Genomic DNA, 23,618 nt, shown 5'->3' with positions numbered 1-23,618 from the left:
CGCAGCTTCCAATTAGGAAGGGCGAGAGGCTTACCTCAGCCAATCGGGAGCAGCCAGGTACAGCCGGACCCGCGAGAAGACGCGTGACGCGCGCGCTGAGGAAAACAAGACCTACGGGGCGCGGATAGGGACAAACGTGTCGGAACCTTGTCCCTGTTTGGTGGTGTTAGAGTAACCTTTGCCTTCTTTAAGCCTTCTTTAAAAGAAATTAGAAAGCCCCAGGCCTGGAGCCCGAACTTTCAAGCTCCGTATAGCTCCAGACTAAAGTAAGGGGAGCCCCAAGCAAAGCGGTGGGAATGATTGCTGGATATTCCCGGTATGGCCCAGGCCACCCTCTCTCCCCGTGGTACTCTTGTGAGCACTTCGCCACCTCCGACCCTGTTACTCCTGAAACCTGCCGGCATTTCCTATCATTTTCAGGCATGGGAGAGAAAAAAGGAAGCGGGAGGCAGTCTCCTAACACGGCCCAAGTAGCTGCATCTTCTACGATTCTGAAGGCAACCGTCTGAAACTCCCATCTGTGATTATTCCCTCCCCAGAATCGCCGGTAATATTTCCAGGGAGCAGGACCCCTCAGCTATAAAATCCCCTAGCTCGTGGAGCTGGACATTATTCCTCAGGGGGCAAGACATGGCAAATGGAGACGTTTCCCTTCCCCAGAATTAACAGATTTAGCGTCGACACCTACTCAAGGATTCTTGGGGTATAACTCTGAGCTTGAACTGCTTTGGAATAGATCCAGAATGGTAGATGTCTGTAGGGTATTTTAGTTTCTAAAGGCCACATAGAGGGCCACGTTGATGGGATTCCTCACAGAGAAAACAGTTTTAAAGCATCTCAGTGTGGTGGTGGTGGTTTAGTCGCTAAGTCCTGTCCGACTTTCGCGACCTCATTGACTTAGCCCTCCGGGTTTCTCTGTCCATGGGATTCTCCAGGCAAGAATACTGGAGTGGGTTGCCATTTCCTTCTCCAGGGGATATTCCCAGGCCAGGAATCGAACCCAGTCTCCTGTATTGCAGGAAGATTCTTTACTGACTGAGCTACAAGGGAAGTCACCATCTAGGGATCTCTGAAGTCAGATCAGTTTGAGAGACCTCTGAGTTAAACGTGTTTTTCTCTTGGTCTATGACCTCTAAGTCTAAAACCCCTCTGATTCAGGATTCTCTGAGTCAGGATTCTAGACTTAGAGGTCATAGACCGAGAGAAAAACACATTTAACTCAGAGGATTTCTCAAACTGATCTGACTTCAGAGGTCCCTAGATTTAAAATCTTGTTAAAAATATGGGTGCTGAGTAATAGGGACAGTTCCTACACTTTGAGAAATTTCCATATTTAGGTCTCAAATTAAGAAAGACTTAACAGGGATTTCCCTGGTGATCCAGTGGCCAAGACTCTGCACTCCCAATTCAGGGGCCTGGGTTTGTTCCCTGGTCAGGGAATCCCAAGATCCCTCATGCCACAACCTAAGAGTTCTCATGCCTCAATGACCAAAGATCCTTGCCATAACTAAGACCCAGTGTAGCCAATTTTTTTTTAAAGACCAACAGTGAGAATTACAAGGCCTGAGATACCAGCAACATCAGGCTAAAAGAGCTACTTTATTAAGATGCATAGTGTCCCCTCACAGCATCCAATGTAATAGAATGAGAATGCAGAATCTGAAGTCTATGCGGTAATTCTGGCCACTTAATAGTGATTTTAGGTAACTTACTTATCTTTGCACCTCAGTTTCCTCATTTGTACCCATCTCATTGGGCTGTTGTGAAAATTAAATGGGTTAATACATGAAAAGTGCTTAAACCAAGTATTTGGTATAAAGTGAGAGTTGGATGGAAGCCATCATTACTAACCACCTGGGGAAACTTCAGCTGGATTTGGTGTCCAGGCATCCAACTGGAAAGGCCTGCTTGGGAGTGTCTTGTCAATATAATTTGCATAACGGTTGAGGTCTTGCTGACGTCAAGGTCTCCTTGCACCTCCAGGTCAGATACAGTCCTGGAAGTAGTTCCTGTCACACAACAGTCCCACAGTCACCCCACCAACCTTGCTTCCTACCCAACTCCCAAAGCACCAGGAAGTGAAACAAAGCCCCGTGCTTCCAACTCATCCTTGTCCCTCTCATCCCATCCCCCAGGGTTCCCCTTCCTCCTCCTCCTCCTCCTTTTCACCTTCCGTCTCCTATCCTAGACGGCTCCCAGGATGGCAACCAGAGGTGGGGAAGCATGGGAGACATTATAAAAAGCAAGGGGAGCTCCCCCACCCCACCCCAGTTTCCCTATTTCACGTGTATCACCTTTCTCAGAAGGCAAACCATTTCTCACTCAAACTGAGGTAACATCTCTGAGGCTGGAAATGTTTTATCCCAAGGGTGGATTTACCACAGGGTCACATTTGAATCAGAAATTTCTTTGGGCAGTTTTGAATAGTCCTAAGGGAATGGAGACCTCTGTCGAGAGTAAGTTTCTCAGAGAAAAAGGATCAACCTCTTGGAAAGGCTTTGGGAGCCATCTCTGTGGTCATCCATGGCCTCATTCTGACGTCCAGATTGTCCTGGGACCCTCCACTGGGGTGGGGACAGTCCCAGATTTGGGCCACCTTCCACTCCCACGCCCAAGCTCACAGTCTCAGCTGTTTCACTGAATGTTGCATCAGGGATGGTGATGAAATCAGTATCAGCGGATTTTACCCATGGATGCAACAGGCTGAAGGACCAGCCAGGGTCACTGACACAGTGCACCTTCAACTACCCAGAACCCTGGACTCCTAGCCACGGTGAAGGGCTTGGTGATCCTAGCCACGGTGAAGGGCTTGGTGATCCTAGCCACGGTGAAGGGCTTGGTGATCCTAGCCACGGTGAAGGGCTTGGTGATCCTAGCCACGGTGAAGGGCTTGGTGATCCTAGCCACGGTGAAGGGCTTGGTGATCCTAGCCACGGTGAAGGGCTTGGTGATTCTAGCCACGGTGAAGGGCTTGGTGATAGGATGTCTCCAGTTGGATTTCTAGACCTCACTTCCACACTGATGTCCCCTACCCCCAAATCACCTGAACCCCACAGAGCCCAAGAAACGGGCCACTAAGGTTGAGGAATCAGATGGTTCTTAGCAACAGCTCTCTCCTCCCAACAGCACCCCCAGCCTCCAGAGTGAGGCCTGAAGTGAGGGAGCAGTAATACCTTATACTGAGCAGATGTGGCTTCCCAGTTCACAAAATGCCTTCATGTCCATTCTCTCCTAGTGAAAATAACACTTCTCAACAGAGAAAAAGAAGCCCTCTTATTCTTGGATTGAGGGCATCAGGTGGGAACCCAGCTTCATTCCAAACTGAGCTTGCCATCCTATTGGAGATAAATGAATGCCTCTGTTTTGGTTTTTCCTCAGGCAGGAGGTGAGGAAATTAGGTTTGAAGGGAGGGCTAATATAGCTTAGAGACACAAAAAGATGAGGAGAAGGTTAAACAGGAAGGAAGTTAAGACTAGATTCATTTAAATATTTGCTGTTCCCACCCCTCCCCCTGTCTTCAGCCACTTTGATTCCTGGAGAGCATTACACAGAAGTCTCATCCCAGGCCTCCAGCCACCGCCACCACACGACTCATTTCCCCTGGGACTGAGGCTATTTACCTGGGCTCCCCACGGAGGGGGATGATGCAGGAGGGGAATCCCACCTGCTGTGAGTCACCTGCTAGTTTAAAGGGCGGGTCTCACAATGCGGGGACCTTAAAAAGAGACTCAGAGACAAGGGGAGAAAATCCACAGGAAGCAGCTCAGAAGCACGGTGAGCACAGAACAGACAGAATCGGATTCAGAGCAAGGGGAAGTGGACAGAGGTCCCACAGGACTGCAAGGCACGGGGCCAGCCGGACTGGAGAGGCAGGCAGCGAGATGCTGGGGGACGGAGCCGTGCTGCCGCTGCTGCTGCTGCTGCCCTGGACAGCTCCGGGCCCGGCTGTGTCAGAGGCCGCTGGCCCTGCTTGGGCTCGGGGCCAACAGCTCTCACAGCAACTCTGCATGCTAGCCTGGAGCGCACACCTGCCAATGGGACATATGGTGAGTGGCAGCCCCTCAGCCTATCTGAGCCCTCCAAGGCTATAGTGGAAGATGCTGTGGCCTGGGGTGGAAGCTGGAGGGTTGAAAGCCATCAGTGGTAAGAGAGAACAGTGGTTGAGAGAACCCCTGGAGAAGGGATCCAGGGAGAGTAAGGACCCAAAGGCCCAGGTAGGATTTGAGAGTACTTATTTCTCTACTCTTCCCGCCCCTCCCCCATTTCAGGATCTACCAAGAGAAGAAGGAGGTGATGAGACTACAGATGATGTCCCCCGTATCCAGTGTGAGGACAGCTGTGATCCACAAGGACTCAGGGACAACAGTCAGGTACAAAGACAAGGCTGGGCCCCCAGGAAAAGGGGACTGGAGACAGAGCTGGACACCATGGTGAATGAGTAAAGTTGTATCTGTCCTTGTCCATTCAGCCTGCTGTAGCAATAAACTAGACTCAGTAGTTTATAAACAACAGACATTTATTTCTCACAGCTCCGGAGGCTGGAAGTCTTGAGGTCAAGGTGCCAGTGTGGTTAAGTGAGGGCCCTCTTCCAGATCAGACTTTTTGTCTCCTCTCATTGTGGGAAGGAGTAGGGAGTTCTGTGGGTCTCTTTTATAAGAGCAATAATTCCACTCATGAGGGCTGCATCCTCATGACCTAGTAACTTCCCAAAAGTACCACTTCCTACCACCACCACACTGGGGGTCAGGATTTCAGCATATGAATTTCACAGGGACGCAAACATTCAGATCACAGCCATGTCTTAAGAATGGTAAATATCAGGTGAGTCTTTGGTGGAGTAATTAGAAGGGATCTATTTTGTTTCTTTCATCTTGATTTTGGCTGAGCTGTGCTGTGCCCAGCCAGGGATCAAACCCATGGCCCCAGCAGCAGAAGCATGGCATCTTAACCACTGGACAGCCTGGGAAGTCCCCGTATCCGTTTCCTTTCACGGCTTTCTTTCCCCCCCAGTCCTGCTTGCAAAGGATTCATCGAGGCCTGGTTTTTTACGAGAAGCTGCTGGGCTCAGATATTTTCACAGGGGAGCCTTCTCCACCCCCAGAGGGCCCTGTGGACCAGCTTCACGCCTCCGTACTGGGCCTCAGGGAGCTCTTGCAGGTATGAACTAGGGGCCTGGAGGAGAGGGGCTTGCAGGTGTCAGAGACGGGCCCTGGGGTAGGGGTGGGGTGACGACTCAGAGAGTCCTCTCTGATGGTGTCCTGTGTCCTTTCAGCCCGAGGGTCACCACTGGGAAACTGAGCAGACCCCAAGCCCTACTCCCAGCCAGCCATGGCAGCGCCTCCTGCTCCGTCTCAAGATCCTTCGAAGCCTCCAGGCCTTTGTGGCTGTAGCTGCCCGGGTCTTTGCCCATGGAGCAGCAACTCTGAGCCCCTAAAGCCAGCACTCAAGGATGACTCCCAGGCCTCCACGGCTCAGGAATGCTGAGATCAGTCTGTCCACCTGGACACCTGTGAGCCAGCAAGTTCCTCAGTCCAATAATTTTAATGAGACTTACTCTGTTGAAAAATTACCAAAACTGACTGACTTATGATGTTGACCTAGAAGAGGCTGAATATTTATTACATGGGAAGGGAAATTTTGGGATTATTTATAGTGGCAGGAGCTTGGGGATGAGGATTATTTATTATATTTATACTGAATTATGTACTTTTTTCAATAAAGACTTATTTATGTGGATCTCTAAGTCTAGGCTTGTCAGTAAAAAGAAACAGAATGGAAAAATAGGGCCAAAGCACTATAAAATGCATCTTTCTGCTCTGCAGGGCTACCGTGGAAAGGGGTCTTACCTCATGACCCCTTGGTATATAGAGTAAACGGGATCTTTTTGGCCATAATCCCTGCTAAGGCTGAGCAAGCTGAATGAGGTTACAAGGGACTGCAACTGCGAAGTATGGCTCCTAAGCTTGGCCCTCTCTTGCTCCTTGGCCCAGGGCTTCCTTCTCTGCTTTCTTGGCCGAGAGTGTATTTGGCCAATGACAGGAGTCCCAGGGCACTGCGGGATCAGAAGTCAGAGCTGCTTTAAGCAGAAACGGCATTCCAGAAAGATGAGTCAGTCTTGCCAGTCACTAAAATGCTGAAAGCCTTCTACACTGGAAAGAAGCCCCTGCCCTGAGCCTCACAGGTGCCTCCTGACTGCCCCGGCCTGCCCTTGAGTGCCCGCACCTCCCAGCACAGAGGCGGCCTCCAGGCTCCTAGGCGGACCACGGGTAACATCTCTTCTGAGGCATGGCTGCCTCTGCCTCACCCACATTATGCTTCTCCCTCCATTCCCCCAGGGTTAACCCAGTTCCTCATGTCCCATCCTTGGAGAGCAATGTCCTGATGTGAGGAGTAGGAGGGGCAAACGCACAGAAAGATCTGAGGAAATGTAGCTCCTAGTAGTCAGAAGGGCTCAAGGGCCCACCTGCATAGAAGTGGCTGGGGTTGAAGACGTCAGCTTCATCCGTGGTGTTCTGGCAAGGCAGCAGTGGGTCACCGTTGGGCATGATTTCTTCAATCCTCATGCTGTTCCTAAAGACTAGATCGTCCAGAGAAAGAAGTCAGGCCCTGATCTCAGACTAGGAGTTCCCGAACCAGCAGGGAAAGTGAGGGAAGATGGCAGCAGCGGCCCAGATAGGGCCTGACGGGGGCCTTAGGTGGGGTGGAGGAGGCATGTGTATGTCCTAATGAAATGAATCGCAGGGACATCGGCCTTTCTCCAATGAGGAGCTTAGAACACAGGCTTTTTCTGTGGCGAGTGAGGGAGGGGATCTGGGAAAGGAAAGGTGTCCTCTCTTCCCTGCTTGCACACCGTCACTTACTTTCCATGTCCTCGGTGTTCAAGTGTCTCAGGTCATAAGGCAAATCCGGTTCTGGCATGGTCTGTAGATCGAGCTCTGGAATAGGCTCCAGCTGCAGTTCTGGTCCCAGGTGTGGTTCTAGGACTCCCTGTGACATCTGGCCAAGTATGGGCTCCAGTGTGGGCTCCAGCACGGGCTCCATGCTCAGATCCAATCCTGCCTCCAGCAGTGGCTCTAAGTCCAGGCCCGGCCTGTGCTCAGGCTCTGATGCAAGCCCCAGATCCAGCTCTAAAGACTCCAGCTCTGGCTCCAACTTGAGCTCCGGCAGTTGCTGCAGTTCATCCACTTGTCTGGATACCCAACACAGACGAAAGAACAGGGCTCAGTTGTTAGGTGAAGTGGGGAATGGCAGAGAAAGCAGAGGCTATCTTTCTAGTCTAAAAAGGCATCAGAGCAGAGGGCTTAAGACCACAGGCTCTGGGATTAGGCTTCCAGAGTTTAAATCTTATCATTTACTAGTTGGGGGACCTCAGGCAAAGTGACCCAACCTCTCTGAGCCTAAACAACCATAGTTCGGAATACTTGAGAGGCAGTAGGATGGTTCAAATCAGGGCTCTGGAATTTGAGAGACTTAGACTACTGATCAGTCATGTACCCGAGGCATGACACTTCATCACATTAAACCTCAGGTTCCTCAGCTGGAAACAGTAATAACAGTATTTTCTGCCTCACAGGACTGTTATGAAGTCAGTAGATAAGAAAATGAACACAAAGCTTTTAGCCCAGTGCCTGACACATAATGAACTTTCATTAACTGTGGCTATTACCATTTCTGGCTTGGCTGGGTTCTCATAAGGATTAAATGAAAAAAAGAATGTTCTAAAAGAATCTAGTACTATGCTTTGCATCAAGTGGATGTCCATTAACGTTAGTGATGATGACAATTATTATCAGGGAACCCCGATGGAGACAACCTAAGGATGGCAGCAGGAAAAGAGAGAGAGGTTGAAAGAGCAGGAAAAAAGCCCTAGAGGGTTGGGGAGCCTGGGTCGGTAGGAGAGAAGGCTGAGGAGACCTGAACTGGGACGGTCTGGGTCACCGTATTAGCCAAGAAGGGTTAAGGAAGGTGGGCAAAGAGTTCATATCTCACCTGTTAGAGACAAAAATGAGCTTGTGTTTCAGGTATTTCTTCCGTTCCTCGGGATTAACTGTGGGGGACAGACGGGAGGCAGGGGAGGTCAGGGGATGGGACACAGCGCCCCAGGGGACAGATGGGAGGCAGGGGAGGTCAGGGGATGGGACACATCGCCCCAGGGTCCCCCTGTGCAGGTGGTCCTGACTGCCGTGTCTGCTTGCTGACAGGCATCCCACAGACAGACCCCTTCCCTCCTTCGGACGTTGGCTTTCCCACGACGCCACGGAGGAGCTGTGCGAATGGATGCCTGTGGACCCCTGCACTCTGCAAGGGAAGCGCATCAGTGGTTCTCACTTTTCTCCTGGGAGGAGCACCCAAAAGCCTCATCCCGGGGGATCCGCGGGTAGAGGAAGCGCAGCGGGTTCTCGGGTACGTTCTCCTCGGTCAGCATCTGGTACTGGCTGATGATCCTGGTGAGCGGCAGTGACTGCAGCACCTCCTTGGTGAAGGGCTGCACGGAGTTGATGAGCACCTCGTCTGGAGAGTGGATGGAGGGACAGGCAGGCTGGAGAGCAGAGGCTGGGCCACCCCAAACCTGCCGAGGGATCTGGGGCAGAGCCGGGGAGCCAAGGGCAGGAGAGGGGAGGAAAGGAGAGGCTGAGGGGATGGCGGGGCTGCTGACCGTCATCTTGGTGTTCCACCCAGGAGCAGGTAATGCCCCCCTCCAACGTCTCGCTGAAGCGCAGCAGGAAGGTGCCGGAGACAGTCTTCTTCAGCAGCCGGCGCACCTGGTTCCGGCTCACGAAGCCCATGATGCGTCTGCAGCGCGAGAGCAGCTGTGAGGCCCTGCTGCTTCCGGCTCCCCGTGCAGACGGGCAGAGTGCCAGGGCTGGGCCCCAGCTCGGCCAACCTGTTACAGACTGCTCTGTGCTGGCCAGGTCATTTCACTGGACTGACAGTCTCCACCCCCCAGGGCTGGAGGAGGTGTGAAGCTTCAGTGAGAGCACGCGGGTGAAACGCCCCCTGTGAAAAGCACAGCGCTGCCAGAGCGAGCGGGCAGGCTGTGTGGCAGGAGGTGCTCACGGGTGGGGTCAGACCGCCCCGGGGTCCGATCCCGACTGCCCCCCGGGCTCACTCCCTTAACCTCACGTCCTCGCTTGAGGGTGGCGACACCCACCACGCAGCAGGGCTGGAAGGGTGACATGAGCGAACTCATCAAGAGCACCTAGCAGGCTCTGGAACGCAGCGGACGCCTGGCAAATGCAGGCCAGGAGACTGCCGCTGAGCACGTGCGGGGGTGTGACCCCGCGGCGGGTTCGCACTCTCCCTCTCCCTGCCACACGGGGGCGCACAGAGTCCTCGCTCCAGCCCGGAAAGGCAGCGGGGCAGAGGGAGACTGACCAAGGCCTTACCCATCCTTCCAGAGATCCTTCAGGTGGTCATGTATCAGGTCCAGAATCTTGTCGAGCCACGTCCAGAACGGTAGCTTGCCAGGGGGACTCTCTCGCTGGAGGAGGAACAGCAAGGCAGGAAGGGGTGCAGAGCTGCCCCGGCGTGGAGGGGGAGGGCTGGGGGAAGGGCCAGTAACTGCACGGGGCGGGGACCCAGCTGCAAGGATGCGGGGAATTACCTTAACGAAGTCGACCCAGGGCAACGACGCATCCTCAGTCCTGGAGTTCTGCCCTGTGGAAGGAAGTTCAAGATGATGGAAGGAGGCCCTGGGGCAGAAAGGATGGAGGGCTGGGGCAGAGAGAGGCTAGGGCAAGGCTGAGAGAAAAGAAGTGTCGGTACCAAACAGCTTGTCCCTCAGCATGCCCAGCTGGTCTGAGTCGAGGCCTCGATTAACATAGGAGGAGAACTGCCAACTGAGAGCAGGGCCCAGCAAGCTCCACGGGGCCTTCGGGGGGCTGGAGAAGAACTGCTGGTCCTGCAGCGGCGGGAGGGGACAGGGTGGCTCAGAAGCAGCGCCCTCACACCAAGCTCCACGCCCCTCCCGGCCTCCCTTCCCTGGCGGGCCCCACCTCCTACCTCGGGGTTTGAGCTGAGCAGATTGAACCACAGAACCGAGGCCCAGGCAACTGAGAGCTGGTTCATGTTAGAAATAATCACCACAGGGAGGGTGTCCGTCTGAGGAAGGGACAGAGATCACCACCGAGGGATGTGACGTTCCCAACTGCAGACGCTTGCCAAGGGCCTGCCCGCAGCCACCCTCAAGGGTTTCTGCTCAGCCCCTCCCTGTCTCCCCACAAAGGCACTTCATTTTCACTCACTGTCAGCTCCTGCTTCAGACCCTGGTAGGTGTATCTGACTGTGAAGCTAATGATATGCAATTCCTCTGTAACGGACAGCGGCCCCTGGGACAACACAAGGCTCAGTGATCAGAGTGCCCCTAGCGACTTCCTCCCGCCCCCAACCCTCTGTCCAGGCCTCACCTTATTGTTGCCTTTTCCAGAACCCCCTGAACGCTGCTCCACCAGAGTCTGTGAATGGAAGAGAGGGAGAAAGAATGCCAGAGAAGGGACCCCAGGGCCCCTGGAACCCCGGTTTTGCCCTCAGGACTTCCCAGGGCCTGGGAACTTCCCCCAGCCTGTTCCACTGCACTACAAGCTTAAAACAGCATCCCTCTGGGACTTCCCTGATGGTCCAGTGGTTGCAAATCTGCCTTCCGATCAACATGGGCTTAATATCTCGTCTGGGAACTAAGATGCCACATGCCACAGGGCAACTACGCCCATGTACCACAACTAGAGATCCTGTGTGTCACAACAAAGGTGCCATGTGCTGCAACTAAGATCCAATCCAGCCAAATAAACAAAAATAAATATTAAAAAAAAAAAAAGCATTCCTTCTTAACCACCTTACCAGGTAGCCAAAGTCCCAAATTAAGCCCTGAGTCTGGCCTTTCTCAGGGGTCAAAGTTTTCTGGTTTGAGGTCAGAAGGTTGAACTTCCGGAAGCTGTTCCAAGGAAAAAGAAGATACATGGAGGTCAGGAGCAGAGTCCGGTAGGAAAACAACAAAAGTTCCACTTCATTTCAGACATCCCCCCTCCTTTCCCTGTCTATGCACCACACAAATCAACCTCCTCCTGGTCTGTGTCCCCAGCAGGCCCACAGTCACACGTGACTGTGTAGCTCATGCAGTGCACAGAGTCTGCAGCATCCTTGTTAGGTACCTACCCTTGTGATTTGGGAGGATTCCTAAAAAGAAAAAAAAATCATTAGGAAGCAAAATAATGTAGAAGTAAGGGATTCAGTCTTTGGGGTCAGACAGACCTAAGTTCAAATAGCTCACCAGTTATGTGGCTTGCACTAGAGACATAAATTCTCTGAAGTTACTTCTTCATTTGAATAGTGCATTGATAATATCTAACTCCTGGGGTTCCTGTGACAATTTTAAATTGGGTACTTGACAAGCTACATGTCACACAGTAAGGACTCAAAAGGGATGAACTATTTCTATGAGGTAGTAATGGAAGGGGAAAGAACACAGCCCAAGGGCTGGTTGTGAACGGTAGCTGTCTCCTCCACTCCATCACCCCATGTCCTGGGCACCTCCTGGTCCCACCCTTCCCCTGCCCCAACTAACCTGTCAACGGAGACTTCCGCAGTCAGTGATTCACTGCCTTCCTGGAGTCTCACTAGCAGCCTGGAGGAGAGGGAGGTAGATGGGGGGAAGTGGTCAACCTCAATCTCCTGGATAGAACAGATGTTTAAGAAAGATAAGGGAAGAGATGAGAAGAGGTGAGTGGACCGAGGGGAAATGAGAGAAGAAACAGCTCAGAATGAGAAGATCTGAAAAGCCAAAGAGCACACAGTGTCAGGAAAAAGGAAGCAGGCATGAGTTCTGAGATGCCAACCTTGTTCGGACGGTGAACTTGCTCCCTGTCTTGAGGATGAGGGGTCGATGAAGAGTCTGGGGCATGCAGGGCTGACTTTCTACTACAAAGGCTCTGGAGAGACGTGGAGAGAAGACACAGAGGTCAGTATCTGTGGGAACGGCCCCCGGGCCCTCTCCCGCCGGCCTCCCTACCTGTGGAGCAGGCGCTGCAGCAGCTCTGTGACCTGGGCCCCCCGCAGGTCCACGCCTTTGCCCAGAGGGTCCCCCTCGTAGGAGACCATGTGGCTCAGCTCCCTCAGCTCCTTCAGCAGCTGCCGCAGGTGGAACAACAGCTTCGCTCCATCTGTGAACCTGGGTGACGACACAATCCAAGGAAGAGAGAACCATGAGGTTCCTGGGACCCCCAGACAGGCCCCCAAAGCGCCTCTTTAACTACGTGGAAAGTCATAAACTGATCGGGACAAGAAAAGAATCCAGGAAGTGTGAAAGATTATTCAACACTGTCCATAATGCAGGGGATGAAAGTGAAAGCCACTTTCACATATAAAACCAGTAAAAGATTCATTAACATAATAAAGTTAACACATGATGCTTGATCTCTACTTTTTTTTAAAGTGCTTTACACATCTTCATGCATTTAATTCTTAAAACAACCCTGTGAGGTAGGTACCATTTTACCCCTATTTTAGGGAGGATAAAGCTGAGGCACAGAGAGAGAGTAAAGTGACTTGCTCAAGGTCATAAAACGGGTAAGAAGTGAAGTTGTATGTGGCCCCAGGCAGTCTGGCTGTACAATTCATACTTTAAACTTCTATATTTTACTGTTTTTATAATAAGAAATAATAGCAATAGACAATGTGGTAACAGGAAAACAATCATCCACTATATAAAGGCAAACAGATTGGGATAACAGTTTGTAACTATTTTTTAAAAAGCCTTAAGAATGTACATATGCTTTACAGTATTCCATCTCTAACATACATCCTAAGGAAATAATCAAACAATCGGACAGACAGATGGTCACAGTTCATGGCTTTGTTGTCTGTAATAGAAAAATTAGAAACAATTGGTATTGGGTATATGTGGTGGTAATTTAGTTGCTAAGTCATGTTCGACTCTTTGAGATCCCCAGGTATAAATTATGTTATAGTTACATCATGGAATACTATGCAACCATTAAAAATAATGATAAAATAGGTGGAAAATTTTAATATGGAAAATATTCAAAAATATTAAATTAAAAATATAAGATAGCATACATATATGGTATAATCTGACTTCTGTTTAAAACAGATGTATATTTGTGTATATGCATAGGGAAAATCTGGAAAAATGTATTCAAAAGCATTGACAGTGGGTACCTCTGTATGATCAGTTTATGCAGATGGATAATTTTTACTTCTTTTCCTCTTTTCAGTAGTCTGAAATTTTTTCAATTGGCATATATTTACAATCAGAAAAAGCAATAAAGCTCTTTGTATATAAAAACAATGAAATAAAAGAACACCACAGTAACAGCATCACCACCAAGAAGATATATTCTCCAACCCGGGAATATCACTTCCAATAACTTAGAGAAATAAATTAGAGCTGTAAATAAAGATGTAACTATGAGGTTATTTCTGGAGGAGGAAAAGGCAACGCACTCCAGTATCCTTGCCTGGAAAATTCCACGAACAGAGGAGCCTAACAGGCTACTGTCCATGGGATCACAAAGAGTTGGACACAACTCAGCACACACGCAAACGCACAAGAGGTTATTTACTGTGGCACTGCTTACAACAGTGACGAATCGAGAATTCCCTGCCAGTCCAGGGGTTAGCACTTCCACTGTAAAGGAGATGGGTTTGTCCTTGGTCACGGAACTAAGATCCACAAGCCGGCACAGCACAGCCAAAAATAAAAAAAGCAAGAAACCACGCACAGGCCATAGTTCGCCAATCCTGCAACTGTAATTTAAACACTTATCCTGTACCCTGACCCTATACACCTGTTTTCAGTTTACCTGAACAGTTGTGATATAGTTTTACTTATTTATTTGTTAACTTTCAGCTGCACCACATAGCATGCAGGACCTTAGTTCCCTGACCAGCGATCGAACTCATGCCCTCTGCAGTGGAAGGGTGCAGTCTTACCACTGGACCGCCAGGGAAGTTCCCTGTGGTATATTTTTAATAAATTGCTGCTGCTGCTGCTGCTAAATCACTTCAGTCGTGTCCGACTCTGCTCGACCCCATGGACAGCAGCCCACCAGGCTCCCGCATCCCTGAGATTCTCCAGGCAAGAACACTGGAGTGTGTTGCCATTTCCTTCTCCAATGCATGAAAGTGAAAAGTTAAAATGAAGCCGCTCAGTCGTGTCTGACTCTTAAGTGACCCCATGGACTGCAGCCCACCAGGCTCCTCCGTCCATGGGATTTCCCAGGCAAGAGTACTGGAGTGGGGTGCCATTGCCTTCTCCGTTTAATAGATTAAGTTATAATAAATTTTCGTATGAGAAAATATTTAAATAATAGTTATCTTTCAAATCAAATATATTGAAGGACACATTAGTTATTTTTTTTACATCACAATAGGTAATATAAGATAGTTTACTAGAAAACAATAGCAAGAAATTAAAAGCAACCCGAATATCCAAATATAGGTGTTTATTAATTAAATTATATTATTCCCATAAAGGGAACTATGACACATCTATTAAAAGTATCATGGGTAGGGACTTCCCTGCTGGTTAAGACTCCAGGCTTCCACCGCAAGGGGCATGGGTTTGATCCCTGCTTGGGGAATTAGGGTCCCACATGCCGTGTGGTATGGCCAAAACAACCATATCACAAATAAATATTATATACTGCTAAGTTAAAAAAACAAACTCACAGGTCTCAAAGTAGTTTGAACAATACATTTCAATTTTTGTTTAATAATAATATAGTAGCTACAACCAGATATTAAGGTAACAGGTAATTTTCTTTTCCTTTTTTTGTGGCATTATATTCATTGCACTAAAAAAAGGTAAAAAGATAATTCTCTGGTGATTATGAAGAGGCAGGAAAAATTGGACTGTGGATCAATTCATTATCTTCCCCAAAGCAAAGACTGGGCTCTGGGCTTGATGGGCGGCGAGAACGAAGAGCAGCGTGTAGCTGCGGTCAGACAGGGAACTGAGACCATTCTGGGGAGTAGAGATTGAGGGGGACGGTGTCTCCAGTCATAGAGAGGCCACCGTGTGTGTGCTCCGCCACTCGACAGTGTCTGACTGTGACCCCGCGGGCTGTAGCCTGCCAGGTTCCTGTGTCCGCGCCATCTCTCAGGCAAGAAAACTGGGGTGGGTTGCCATGTCCTCCTCCAGGGGATCTTCCCGACCCAGGGACTGAATGCGGGTCTCCCGCACTGCAGGAGGATTCCTTAACACTGCGCCACTGGAGAAGCTCATTCAGGGCATTATAATCTACGAGGCACAGGCGGAAGTTAGGACTAGAGACAGGTGAGCGTGAGGTGGGGGAGCTGCCTCTCACCACTTTTCCAGCTGTTCCAACCCTCCGACAGGGGGCGCTCCAATGCAGGCTTTCTGCTGCTGGACTTTCCATTCCTCCAACTTGGGCAGCAATAGCTCAATTAAGGTAGTTAACTGGCCTAGCAGTGCTTTGGAGACATCCAGCACCTCCTATGGTAGACATAAAGTAAGTACTGAGAGCCTCTCGCCATTACCCTCCACCATCCAACGAGGCGTGAAGAGACAAAGGAACCAAGGCCAGGAAGCCAGGGCTCCTGATGCCTCATTTTCCCCAGTTCCCTGCTGCCCGCTCCCTCTGTCCTCTGACTCCCACCTTTCTCTGTCTGTCCAGTTCATTGAGTGTTTCCTGAAGAATGTCCATCCGTCTGGTCTGACGGGGGTCCAAAGAAGGTGTCTTCACTGGATGGCAGGAGAGGGCGGGAGACAAGTGCTCAGACCTAGGGCTCCTCACCCCTCCTCCCCCCTCCTCCCCGACCCAGACCTCAACTAGAGGCAGGAGACGGGAGTTTCAGAGGGAGAAGAAGGGGAACCAGGACAAGCACAGGCACTTCTGGGCCCTCAGGCAAATGCTGCATCACCTTGCTAGAACCAGAAGCCCACTCCATCGGCCAAGGCAGTTTCCCAAACACCTCCTCCAACCTTCACCAGCTATCCCTCGGTTTATATCACTACCCTGACCTCTACGACATACCCTGCCACTTCCAGCGTTGCAGGGCAGCAGGACTATAACCAGCAAGATGCAGCCACAAGTGATCACCACTTACTGGGACTTTCCCCTTCTGCTCTACTCTACCCTCCACCTCCCGGTAGGCACCCCACCCCCCAAAGTGCTGTCTACCTGATTTCTCGATATTATATCGGAAACAGAAGACATCCTGCTGGTCTTTCAGTTGGCTGATGGATTTCACCAGCTTCTGCAGAAGAGATGAGACCCCAGTGAGGCTGCCTCCGTGAGAGGAGGCAGGTTGAGTCCTGCCCGCCCTGGCTCTTGCCGCATCTACCAACCTCCTTCATAGCCTGTAATTTCAGGATCCGGGAATCAAGTTCATGCTGCTGGCTCTCCCCAGGTGCTTCAGGGGCTGGCTCTCGTTGCTCCTGAAATAAAAGGCTATGAGCACATTTCAACTCTGACCTGTCACCCCTAAAATCCAGACCTGAAATTAAGTCACAGGATGTGGAGAGATCTTGTTCTGAGGCAAATTTCCTGAGTCTTTGGCATGGTCCCTCTCTACTCCAGGAGCTTTTCAACACACCACCAAACTGTTCTCACCAGCTGAGCCCTCTGAGCCTGGGTCAGAATTCTTTTTTCTTCCAGAAGGAGGTTAAAGATCATCTCAGCCAACTGGGTAGAGCCAGTGGGAAGGGCCTGCAGTAGGAAGAGAGGAAGAAATGACAGAACTCAACTGCCATCAATGAACTACCACCTCAGACCGTCCCCACTGGTGACCTCGGTACTCTCCCCTTCTTCAGGATCCCAAGCGCTACCCCTTTTCACCACTGGTTCCTCAAACCCCAGCCTCTTTAATAGGATCACCTAGACTCTGCCTTTCTCACTTCCAGGGATCCCCTAAATACAGACTCTGTCCTTTTCCCCCCAAATCTTCTCCTGTCCATTTGAACCTCCAGGTCTTGTTCCATGTTCCATATCCAGAAAGTCCTCCTCTTCACGCAGCTCCCATTCCTACTCTGTTACCCCCGCTCCTCCGAGCACCTGAACGTCCCTCCATATCACGCAGCTCCCATTCCAACTCTGTTACCCCCGCTCCTCTGAGCACCTGAACGTCCCTCCATATCACGCAGCTCCCATTACTACTCTGTTACCCCCGCTCCTCTGAGCACCTGAACGTCCCTCCATATCACGCAGCTCCCATTACTACTCTGTTACCCCCGCTCCTCTGAGCACCTGAACGTCCCTCCATATCACGCAGCTCCCATTCCTACTGTGTTATCCCGCTCCTCCAAGCACCTGAACGTCCCTCCATAGCACGCAGCTCCCATTCCTACTGTGTTACCCCCGCTCCTCTGAGCACCTGAACGTCCCTTCCATATCACGCAGCACCCATTGCAACTGTGTTATCCCGCTCCTCTGAGCACCTGAACGTCCCTTCCATATCAAACAGCTCCCATTCCTACTCTGTTATCCTGCTCCTCTGAGCACCTGAACGTCCCTCCATATCACGAAGTTCCCATTCCTACTGTGTTACCCGCCGCTCCTCTGAGCACCTGAACGTCCCTTCCATATCACGCAGCTCCCATTCCTACTGTGTTACCCGCCGCTCCTCTGAGCACCTGAACGTCCCTTCCATATCACGCAGCTCCCACTCCTACTGTTTCCCCGCCGCTGCTCTCAGCACCTGAACGTCCCCTCCATATCACGCAGCTCCCACTCCTACTGTTACCCCGCCGCTGCTCTCAGCACCTGAACGTCCCTTCCATATCACGCAGCTCCCATTCCTACTCTGTTATCCCGCTCCTCCGAGCACCTGAACGTCCCTTCCATATCACGCAGCTCCCATTCCTACTGTGTTACCCCGCTCCTCTGAGCACCTGAACGTCCCTTCCATATCACGCAGCTCCCATTCCTACTGTGTTACCCGCCGCTCCTCTGAGCACCTGAACGTCCCTTCCATATCACGCAGCTCCCACTCCTACTGTTTCCCCGCCGCTGCTCTCAGCACCTGCACGTCCCTTCCATATCACGAAGCTCCCATTCCTACTGTTTCCCCGCCGCTCCTCTGAGCACCTGAACGTCCCTTCCATATCACGCAGCTCCCACTCCTACTGTTTCCCCGCCGCTCCTCTGAGCACCTGAACGTCCCTTCCATATCACGCAGCTCCCACTCCTACTGTTTCCCCGCCGCTGCTCTCAGCACCTGAACGTCCCTTCCATATCACGCAGCTCCCACTCCTACTGTTACCCCGCCGCTGCTCTCAGCACCTGAACGTCCCTTCCATATCACGAAGCTCCCATTCCTACTGTGTTACCCCGCTCCTCTGAGCACCTGAACGTCCCTTCCATATCACGCAGCTCCCATTCCTACTGTGTTACCCCGCTCCTCTGAGCACCTGAACGTCCCTTCCGTATCATGCAGCTCCCATTCCTACTGTGTTACCCGCCGCTCCTCTGAGCACCTGAACGTCCCTTCCATATCACGCAGCTCCCACTCCTACTGTTTCCCCGCCGCTGCTCTCAGCACCTGAACGTCCCTTCCATATCACGCAGCTCCCACTCCTACTGTTTCCCCGCCGCTGCTCTCAGCACCTGAACGTCCCTTCCATATCACGAAGCTCCCATTCCTACTGTGTTACCCCGCTCCTCCAAGCACCTGAACGTCCCTCCATATCACGCAGCTCCCATTCCTACTGTGTTACCCCCGCTCCTCTGAGCACCTGAACGTCCCTTCCATATCACGCAGCTCCCATTCCTACTCTGTTATCCCGCTCCTCCGAGCACCTGAACGTCCCTTCCATATCACACAGCTCCCATTCCTACTGTGTTACCCCGCTCCTCTGAGCACCTGAACGTCCCTTCCATATCACGCAGCTCCCATTCCTACTGTGTTACCCGCCGCTCCTCTGAGCACCTGAACGTCCCTTCCATATCATGCAGCTCCCACTCCTACTGTTTCCCCGCCGCTGCTCTCAGCACCTGAACGTCCCTTCCATATCACGCAGCTCCCATTCCTACTGTGTTACCCCGCTCCTCTGAGCACCTGAACGTCCCTTCCGTATCATGCAGCTCCCATTCCTACTGTGTTACCCGCCGCTCCTCTGAGCACCTGAACGTCCCTTCCATATCACGCAGCTCCCACTCCTACTGTTTCCCCGCCGCTGCTCTCAGCACCTGCACGTCCCTTCCATATCACGCAGCTCCCATTCCTACTGTTTCCCCGCCGCTCCTCTGAGCACCTGAACGTCCCTTCCATATCACGCAGCTCCCACTCCTACTGTTTCCCCGCCGCTCCTCTGAGCACCTGAACGTCCCTTCCATATCACGCAGCTCCCACTCCTACTGTTTCCCCGCCGCTGCTCTCAGCACCTGAACGTCCCTTCCATATCACGCAGCTCCCACTCCTACTGTTACCCCGCCGCTGCTCTCAGCACCTGAACGTCCCTTCCATATCACGCAGCTCCCATTCCTACTGTGTTACCCCGCTCCTCTGAGCACCTGAACGTCCCTTCCATATCACGCAGCTCCCATTCCTACTGTGTTACCCGCCGCTCCTCTGAGCACCTGAACGTCCCTTCCATATCACGCAGCTCCCATTCCTACTGTGTTACCCCGCTCCTCTGAGCACCTGAACGTCCCTTCCGTATCATGCAGCTCCCATTCCTACTGTGTTACCCGCCGCTCCTCTGAGCACCTGAACGTCCCTTCCATATCACGCAGCTCCCACTCCTACTGTTTCCCCGCCGCTGCTCTCAGCACCTGAACGTCCCTTCCATATCACGCAGCTCCCACTCCTACTGTTTCCCCGCCGCTGCTCTCAGCACCTGAACGTCCCTTCCATATCACGAAGCTCCCATTCCTACTGTGTTACCCCGCTCCTCTGAGCACCTGAACGTCCCTTCCATATCACGAAGCTCCCATTCCTAGTCCGTTACCCCTGCTCCTCTGAGCACCTGAACGTCCCTCCATATCACGCAGCTCCCATTCCTACTGTGTTACCCGCCGCTCCTCTGAGCACCTGAACATCCCTTCCATATCACGCAGCTCCCACTCCTACTGTTTCCCCGCCGCTGCTCTCAGCACCTGAACGTCCCTTCCATATCACGCAGCTCCCACTCCTACTGTTTCCCCGCCGCTGCTCTCAGCACCTGAACGTCCCTTCCATATAACGAAGCTCCCATTCCTACTGTGTTACCCCGCTCCTCCAAGCACCTGAACGTCCCTCCATATCACGCAGCTCCCATTCCTACTGTGTTACCCCCGCTCCTCTGAGCACCTGAACGTCCCTTCCATATCACGCAGCTCCCATTCCTACTCTGTTATCCCGCTCCTCCGAGCACCTGAACGTCCCTTCCATATCACACAGCTCCCATTCCTACTGTGTTACCCCGCTCCTCTGAGCACCTGAACGTCCCTTCCATATCACGCAGCTCCCATTCCTACTGTGTTACCCGCCGCTCCTCTGAGCACCTGAACGTCCCTTCCATATCATGCAGCTCCCACTCCTACTGTTTCCCCGCCGCTGCTCTCAGCACCTGAACGTCCCTTCCATATCACGCAGCTCCCATTCCTACTGTGTTACCCCGCTCCTCTGAGCACCTGAACGTCCCTTCCGTATCATGCAGCTCCCATTCCTACTGTGTTACCCGCCGCTCCTCTGAGCACCTGAACGTCCCTTCCATATCACGCAGCTCCCACTCCTACTGTTTCCCCGCCGCTGCTCTCAGCACCTGCACGTCCCTTCCATATCACGCAGCTCCCATTCCTACTGTTTCCCCGCCGCTCCTCTGAGCACCTGAACGTCCCTTCCATATCACGCAGCTCCCACTCCTACTGTTTCCCCGCTGCTCCTCTGAGCACCTGAACGTCCCTTCCATATCACGCAGCTCCCACTCCTACTGTTTCCCCGCCGCTGCTCTCAGCACCTGAACGTCCCTTCCATATCACGCAGCTCCCATTCCTACTGTGTTACCCGCCGCTCCTCTGAGCACCTGAACGTCCCTTCCATATCACGCAGCTCCCACTCCTACTGTTTCCCCGCCGCTGCTCTCAGCACCTGAACGTCCCTTCCATATCACGCAGCTCCCATTCCTACTGTGTTACCCCCGCTCCTCTGAGCACCTGAACGTCCCGATAGAATTTTCGCAAGTTGTGCTGTAGCAGAAAATACTCGGGGTCTTGGCTGCATCGGCCACACTCAGAGTTGAGTTGGTCCAAGAAGTGGAAGAATAGCATATTAGCCATGGCAGCATCGTTTCCCAGTGCGGCTTCCTGCCTGGGGACCAGGAAGAACAAGGATGAGTGTGTCTGCAGGACTGGTACTATTGTGAGGCCTTTCAACCCCTTCAAGGTTTCTCCAGGATCCTGGGGGCTCAGGAGAAAGAAATCACTCTCTTCATCCCCCCGCGATTCCCAGAAGGCCTCACCAGTTCTGATCTTCAATCCAGACAGCCAAGTGCTGTCGAACGTCCATCGGTAGGAGGCTATTTGAGTAGAGTTCATGCAGCTGGTCCTGAAACGGGCTGTCAAGGTTCTGCAGCATCTCCCACTGCGCCATCTGGGGTCTGAGCCTCAAGGATGCAGATTCCCAATTGGAAACTTTGCTGGACTAAATCATCCACAGTCTCATGATTATTTATTATTACAAATTTAAAAATTAAACCATACCAGCAAGAAAAAAATTAAAGTCTAGATTGATCCCACTTCCAATCTTGGGCCCTTTTCCTTCTCTCCAGAAGTAACCAGTATTACCAGTTTGGTGCATATTTTTCCATGGAGTATTATTTAAGAGCTCCAATGTGTAGGCCTTTTTTGTTTCAGTGGTAATTTTCAAACACACAACAAAGTTGAGTGAGTAGTACAAGGATCATCCATGTACCCATCACCCAACTTCAACAATCAGTAATGGTATTTCCACAATCTTTATTTCATTTATCTCCCCAGTGAACTTATACATGCATTTGCTTGGTTTTGTATACACTTATGCTAGACCATTTAAAAGTCAGTCTTGAGTTTTTATTTCAGCATTATCCCTGCTGGCCCCAAACCTTTTATCAGAGGCTGAAACCTCCGTGGAGATAAACTGCTCTCCCAGTTGGAAGGAGGAGCTCCACTCTTTACCAGCTGCTTAAGACGCCTAAACACTGTGGAAGGGGTCACTCAATCCCTAGGACTATGACACTTTTATGACCTCTGTCAATTTCTAATTCTTCGTGTGGATTATCAACTTTGTGAGATAATCAACACACAAATTTCAATTGAGTGAAACCAATTTCACTCAAAACTGGTTTTTGCCGGTCACCAAACAGGCTGGGTGAAGAACTGTTCTCCTTACCTCTCCCTGCCCACTGCCATCTGTCTGTTTAGAAAATCTAAACTTCTTGCAGCCTAAGCCTAACAGAAAAGAATAAACACCCCCTTCTGTGGGCAAAGAAAAGGTCACATTTTAATTACAACACATGCTTAGGGTGGGGAAGATTCTTTTCCACCAGTAATCATTTCTTCCTCTGGGAAGTAGGAACAGGGGAAGAAAAGAATTGGGCAGGGGCTCCGCCATTTTAACCCTTTTAATAGAGCTTGACTTTTTAAACTCTGTATTTGTATTGCTTTAAAAAAAAAAAAACAAATGACCAGGCCTCAGTTCCTAAGGAACTAATCAGCTTGTATTAATAAAGCAAAGCAGCAAGTAAACCCTGAGGTTTAAATATGAAAAATAAAAACAAAAAACCTGGCCTTCTTAAATAGATTGCAAACACGGAGGTTAAGGGCTAAAAACTCTTCTTTCTCCAGTTACCTATTACTCGTTCAGGTGCACATTTTGTTCTCCACAAGGTTTTCTGAATTGAACTGTAATTTTTTTCTTCTGCTGAGGATCAGAAATAACACAGACCAACCTGGAGTGGGATGGAGTGGAAGGTGGGAGGGAGGTTCGCGAGGGAGGGGACACATATATACCTATGGCTGATTCACGCAGATACATCGCAGAAACCAACACAACACTGTAAAGCAATTACCCTCCAATAAAACAAACACACAGACCAAAAGGTGAAAGTGTTGGCCAAGACGCTGCACCAATACAACAACACCAGGTTTCGGGTCTTGGAGGTCGGGGTGTTTCTGGAATGGGGCATTACGATTGGACCCCTAGGTTGGACAGGAGGGGCAGCAAGCGACAGCTCCTATTTCTACCTGGAAACAGAGTCTGACCCCTCCGGGGTGTACCCGCCCGGGCCTACCTTCCATCTGAGGAGAAAACTCGCTCCTCCACCTACACCCCCGCGCGCCCCCTCAAGGCCAGTACCTGGTCAGGGTCTCAGCCCAGGTCCCTGCAGCAGCTCCGGCCCAGGCTTCCGCTCGCCAGAAAGCGTTCCGGCACCAGGGCCTCCAGAGACGCCCTCGGCTTCAGCCGGCGTCTCGGACCCGCCCCCTTTCCGCAGGCTTGAGAAAGAGGCAGAATCTCAGAGCTCGTCACGTCCAGACGGGCCCCTCGGCACCGGCTGCCAATCAGTCAAACGCTTCCCCAGGCCGTGAGCTCATTGGCGCCACCACAGCACCACCTCTCCGAGGGGCGGGGCAGGAGGAGCCGAAGCCACACCCCCAGCGGCCGCAAACGGTGGGCGGGCTCAA

General features: G+C 51.5%; 2 protein-coding genes across 5 annotated transcripts; one reads left to right on the top strand and one right to left on the bottom strand.

Moving 5' to 3' along the window:
- Nucleotides 1–50: 50 nt before the first annotated feature.
- Nucleotides 51–5,736, top strand: IL23A (interleukin 23 subunit alpha). 2 transcript variants are annotated; one of them, XM_020884208.2, is made up of 5 exons: nucleotides 51–547; nucleotides 3,522–4,046; nucleotides 4,269–4,370; nucleotides 5,011–5,157; nucleotides 5,273–5,736. In XM_020884208.2, exons 2-5 carry the CDS (start codon nucleotides 3,642–3,644, stop codon nucleotides 5,432–5,434), a joined length of 816 nt encoding a protein of 271 aa, XP_020739867.1. In that variant the 5' UTR covers nucleotides 51–547; nucleotides 3,522–3,641; the 3' UTR covers nucleotides 5,435–5,736. The 2 variants fall into 2 exon arrangements, with proteins under 2 accessions (XP_020739867.1, XP_070310892.1); XM_070454791.1 differs by lacking the exon at nucleotides 51–547 and having other exon boundaries at nucleotides 1,169–4,046.
- On the bottom strand, nucleotides 4,499–23,467 carry STAT2 (signal transducer and activator of transcription 2). Of its 3 annotated transcripts, none has more exons than XM_020884203.2 (24): nucleotides 23,293–23,467; nucleotides 21,419–21,600; nucleotides 21,114–21,267; nucleotides 16,593–16,688; nucleotides 16,328–16,417; nucleotides 16,161–16,236; nucleotides 15,636–15,721; nucleotides 15,324–15,472; nucleotides 12,005–12,163; nucleotides 11,832–11,924; nucleotides 11,561–11,620; nucleotides 11,152–11,172; nucleotides 10,837–10,930; nucleotides 10,407–10,454; nucleotides 10,245–10,328; nucleotides 10,003–10,101; nucleotides 9,766–9,901; nucleotides 9,605–9,657; nucleotides 9,387–9,481; nucleotides 8,657–8,793; nucleotides 8,329–8,511; nucleotides 7,990–8,047; nucleotides 6,861–7,189; nucleotides 4,499–6,577 (listed from the first exon to the last, which is right to left on the bottom strand). In XM_020884203.2, exons 2-24 carry the CDS (start codon nucleotides 21,547–21,549, stop codon nucleotides 6,435–6,437), a joined length of 2,574 nt encoding a protein of 857 aa, XP_020739862.1. In that variant the 5' UTR covers nucleotides 21,550–21,600; nucleotides 23,293–23,467; the 3' UTR covers nucleotides 4,499–6,434. The 3 variants fall into 3 exon arrangements, with proteins under 3 accessions (XP_020739862.1, XP_020739865.1, XP_020739863.1); XM_020884206.2 differs by having other exon boundaries at nucleotides 21,419–21,562; XM_020884204.2 differs by lacking the exon at nucleotides 23,293–23,467 and having other exon boundaries at nucleotides 21,419–23,271.
- Nucleotides 23,468–23,618: the final 151 nt, after the last annotated feature.

This window comes from Odocoileus virginianus, chromosome 24 (genome assembly GCF_023699985.2).
Source record: "Odocoileus virginianus isolate 20LAN1187 ecotype Illinois chromosome 24, Ovbor_1.2, whole genome shotgun sequence".
Taxonomy (NCBI): Eukaryota; Metazoa; Chordata; class Mammalia; order Artiodactyla; family Cervidae; genus Odocoileus; species Odocoileus virginianus.
The sequence above is the reverse complement of the archived record's forward strand: the minus strand, read 5'-3'. Positions and strand labels throughout refer to the sequence as shown.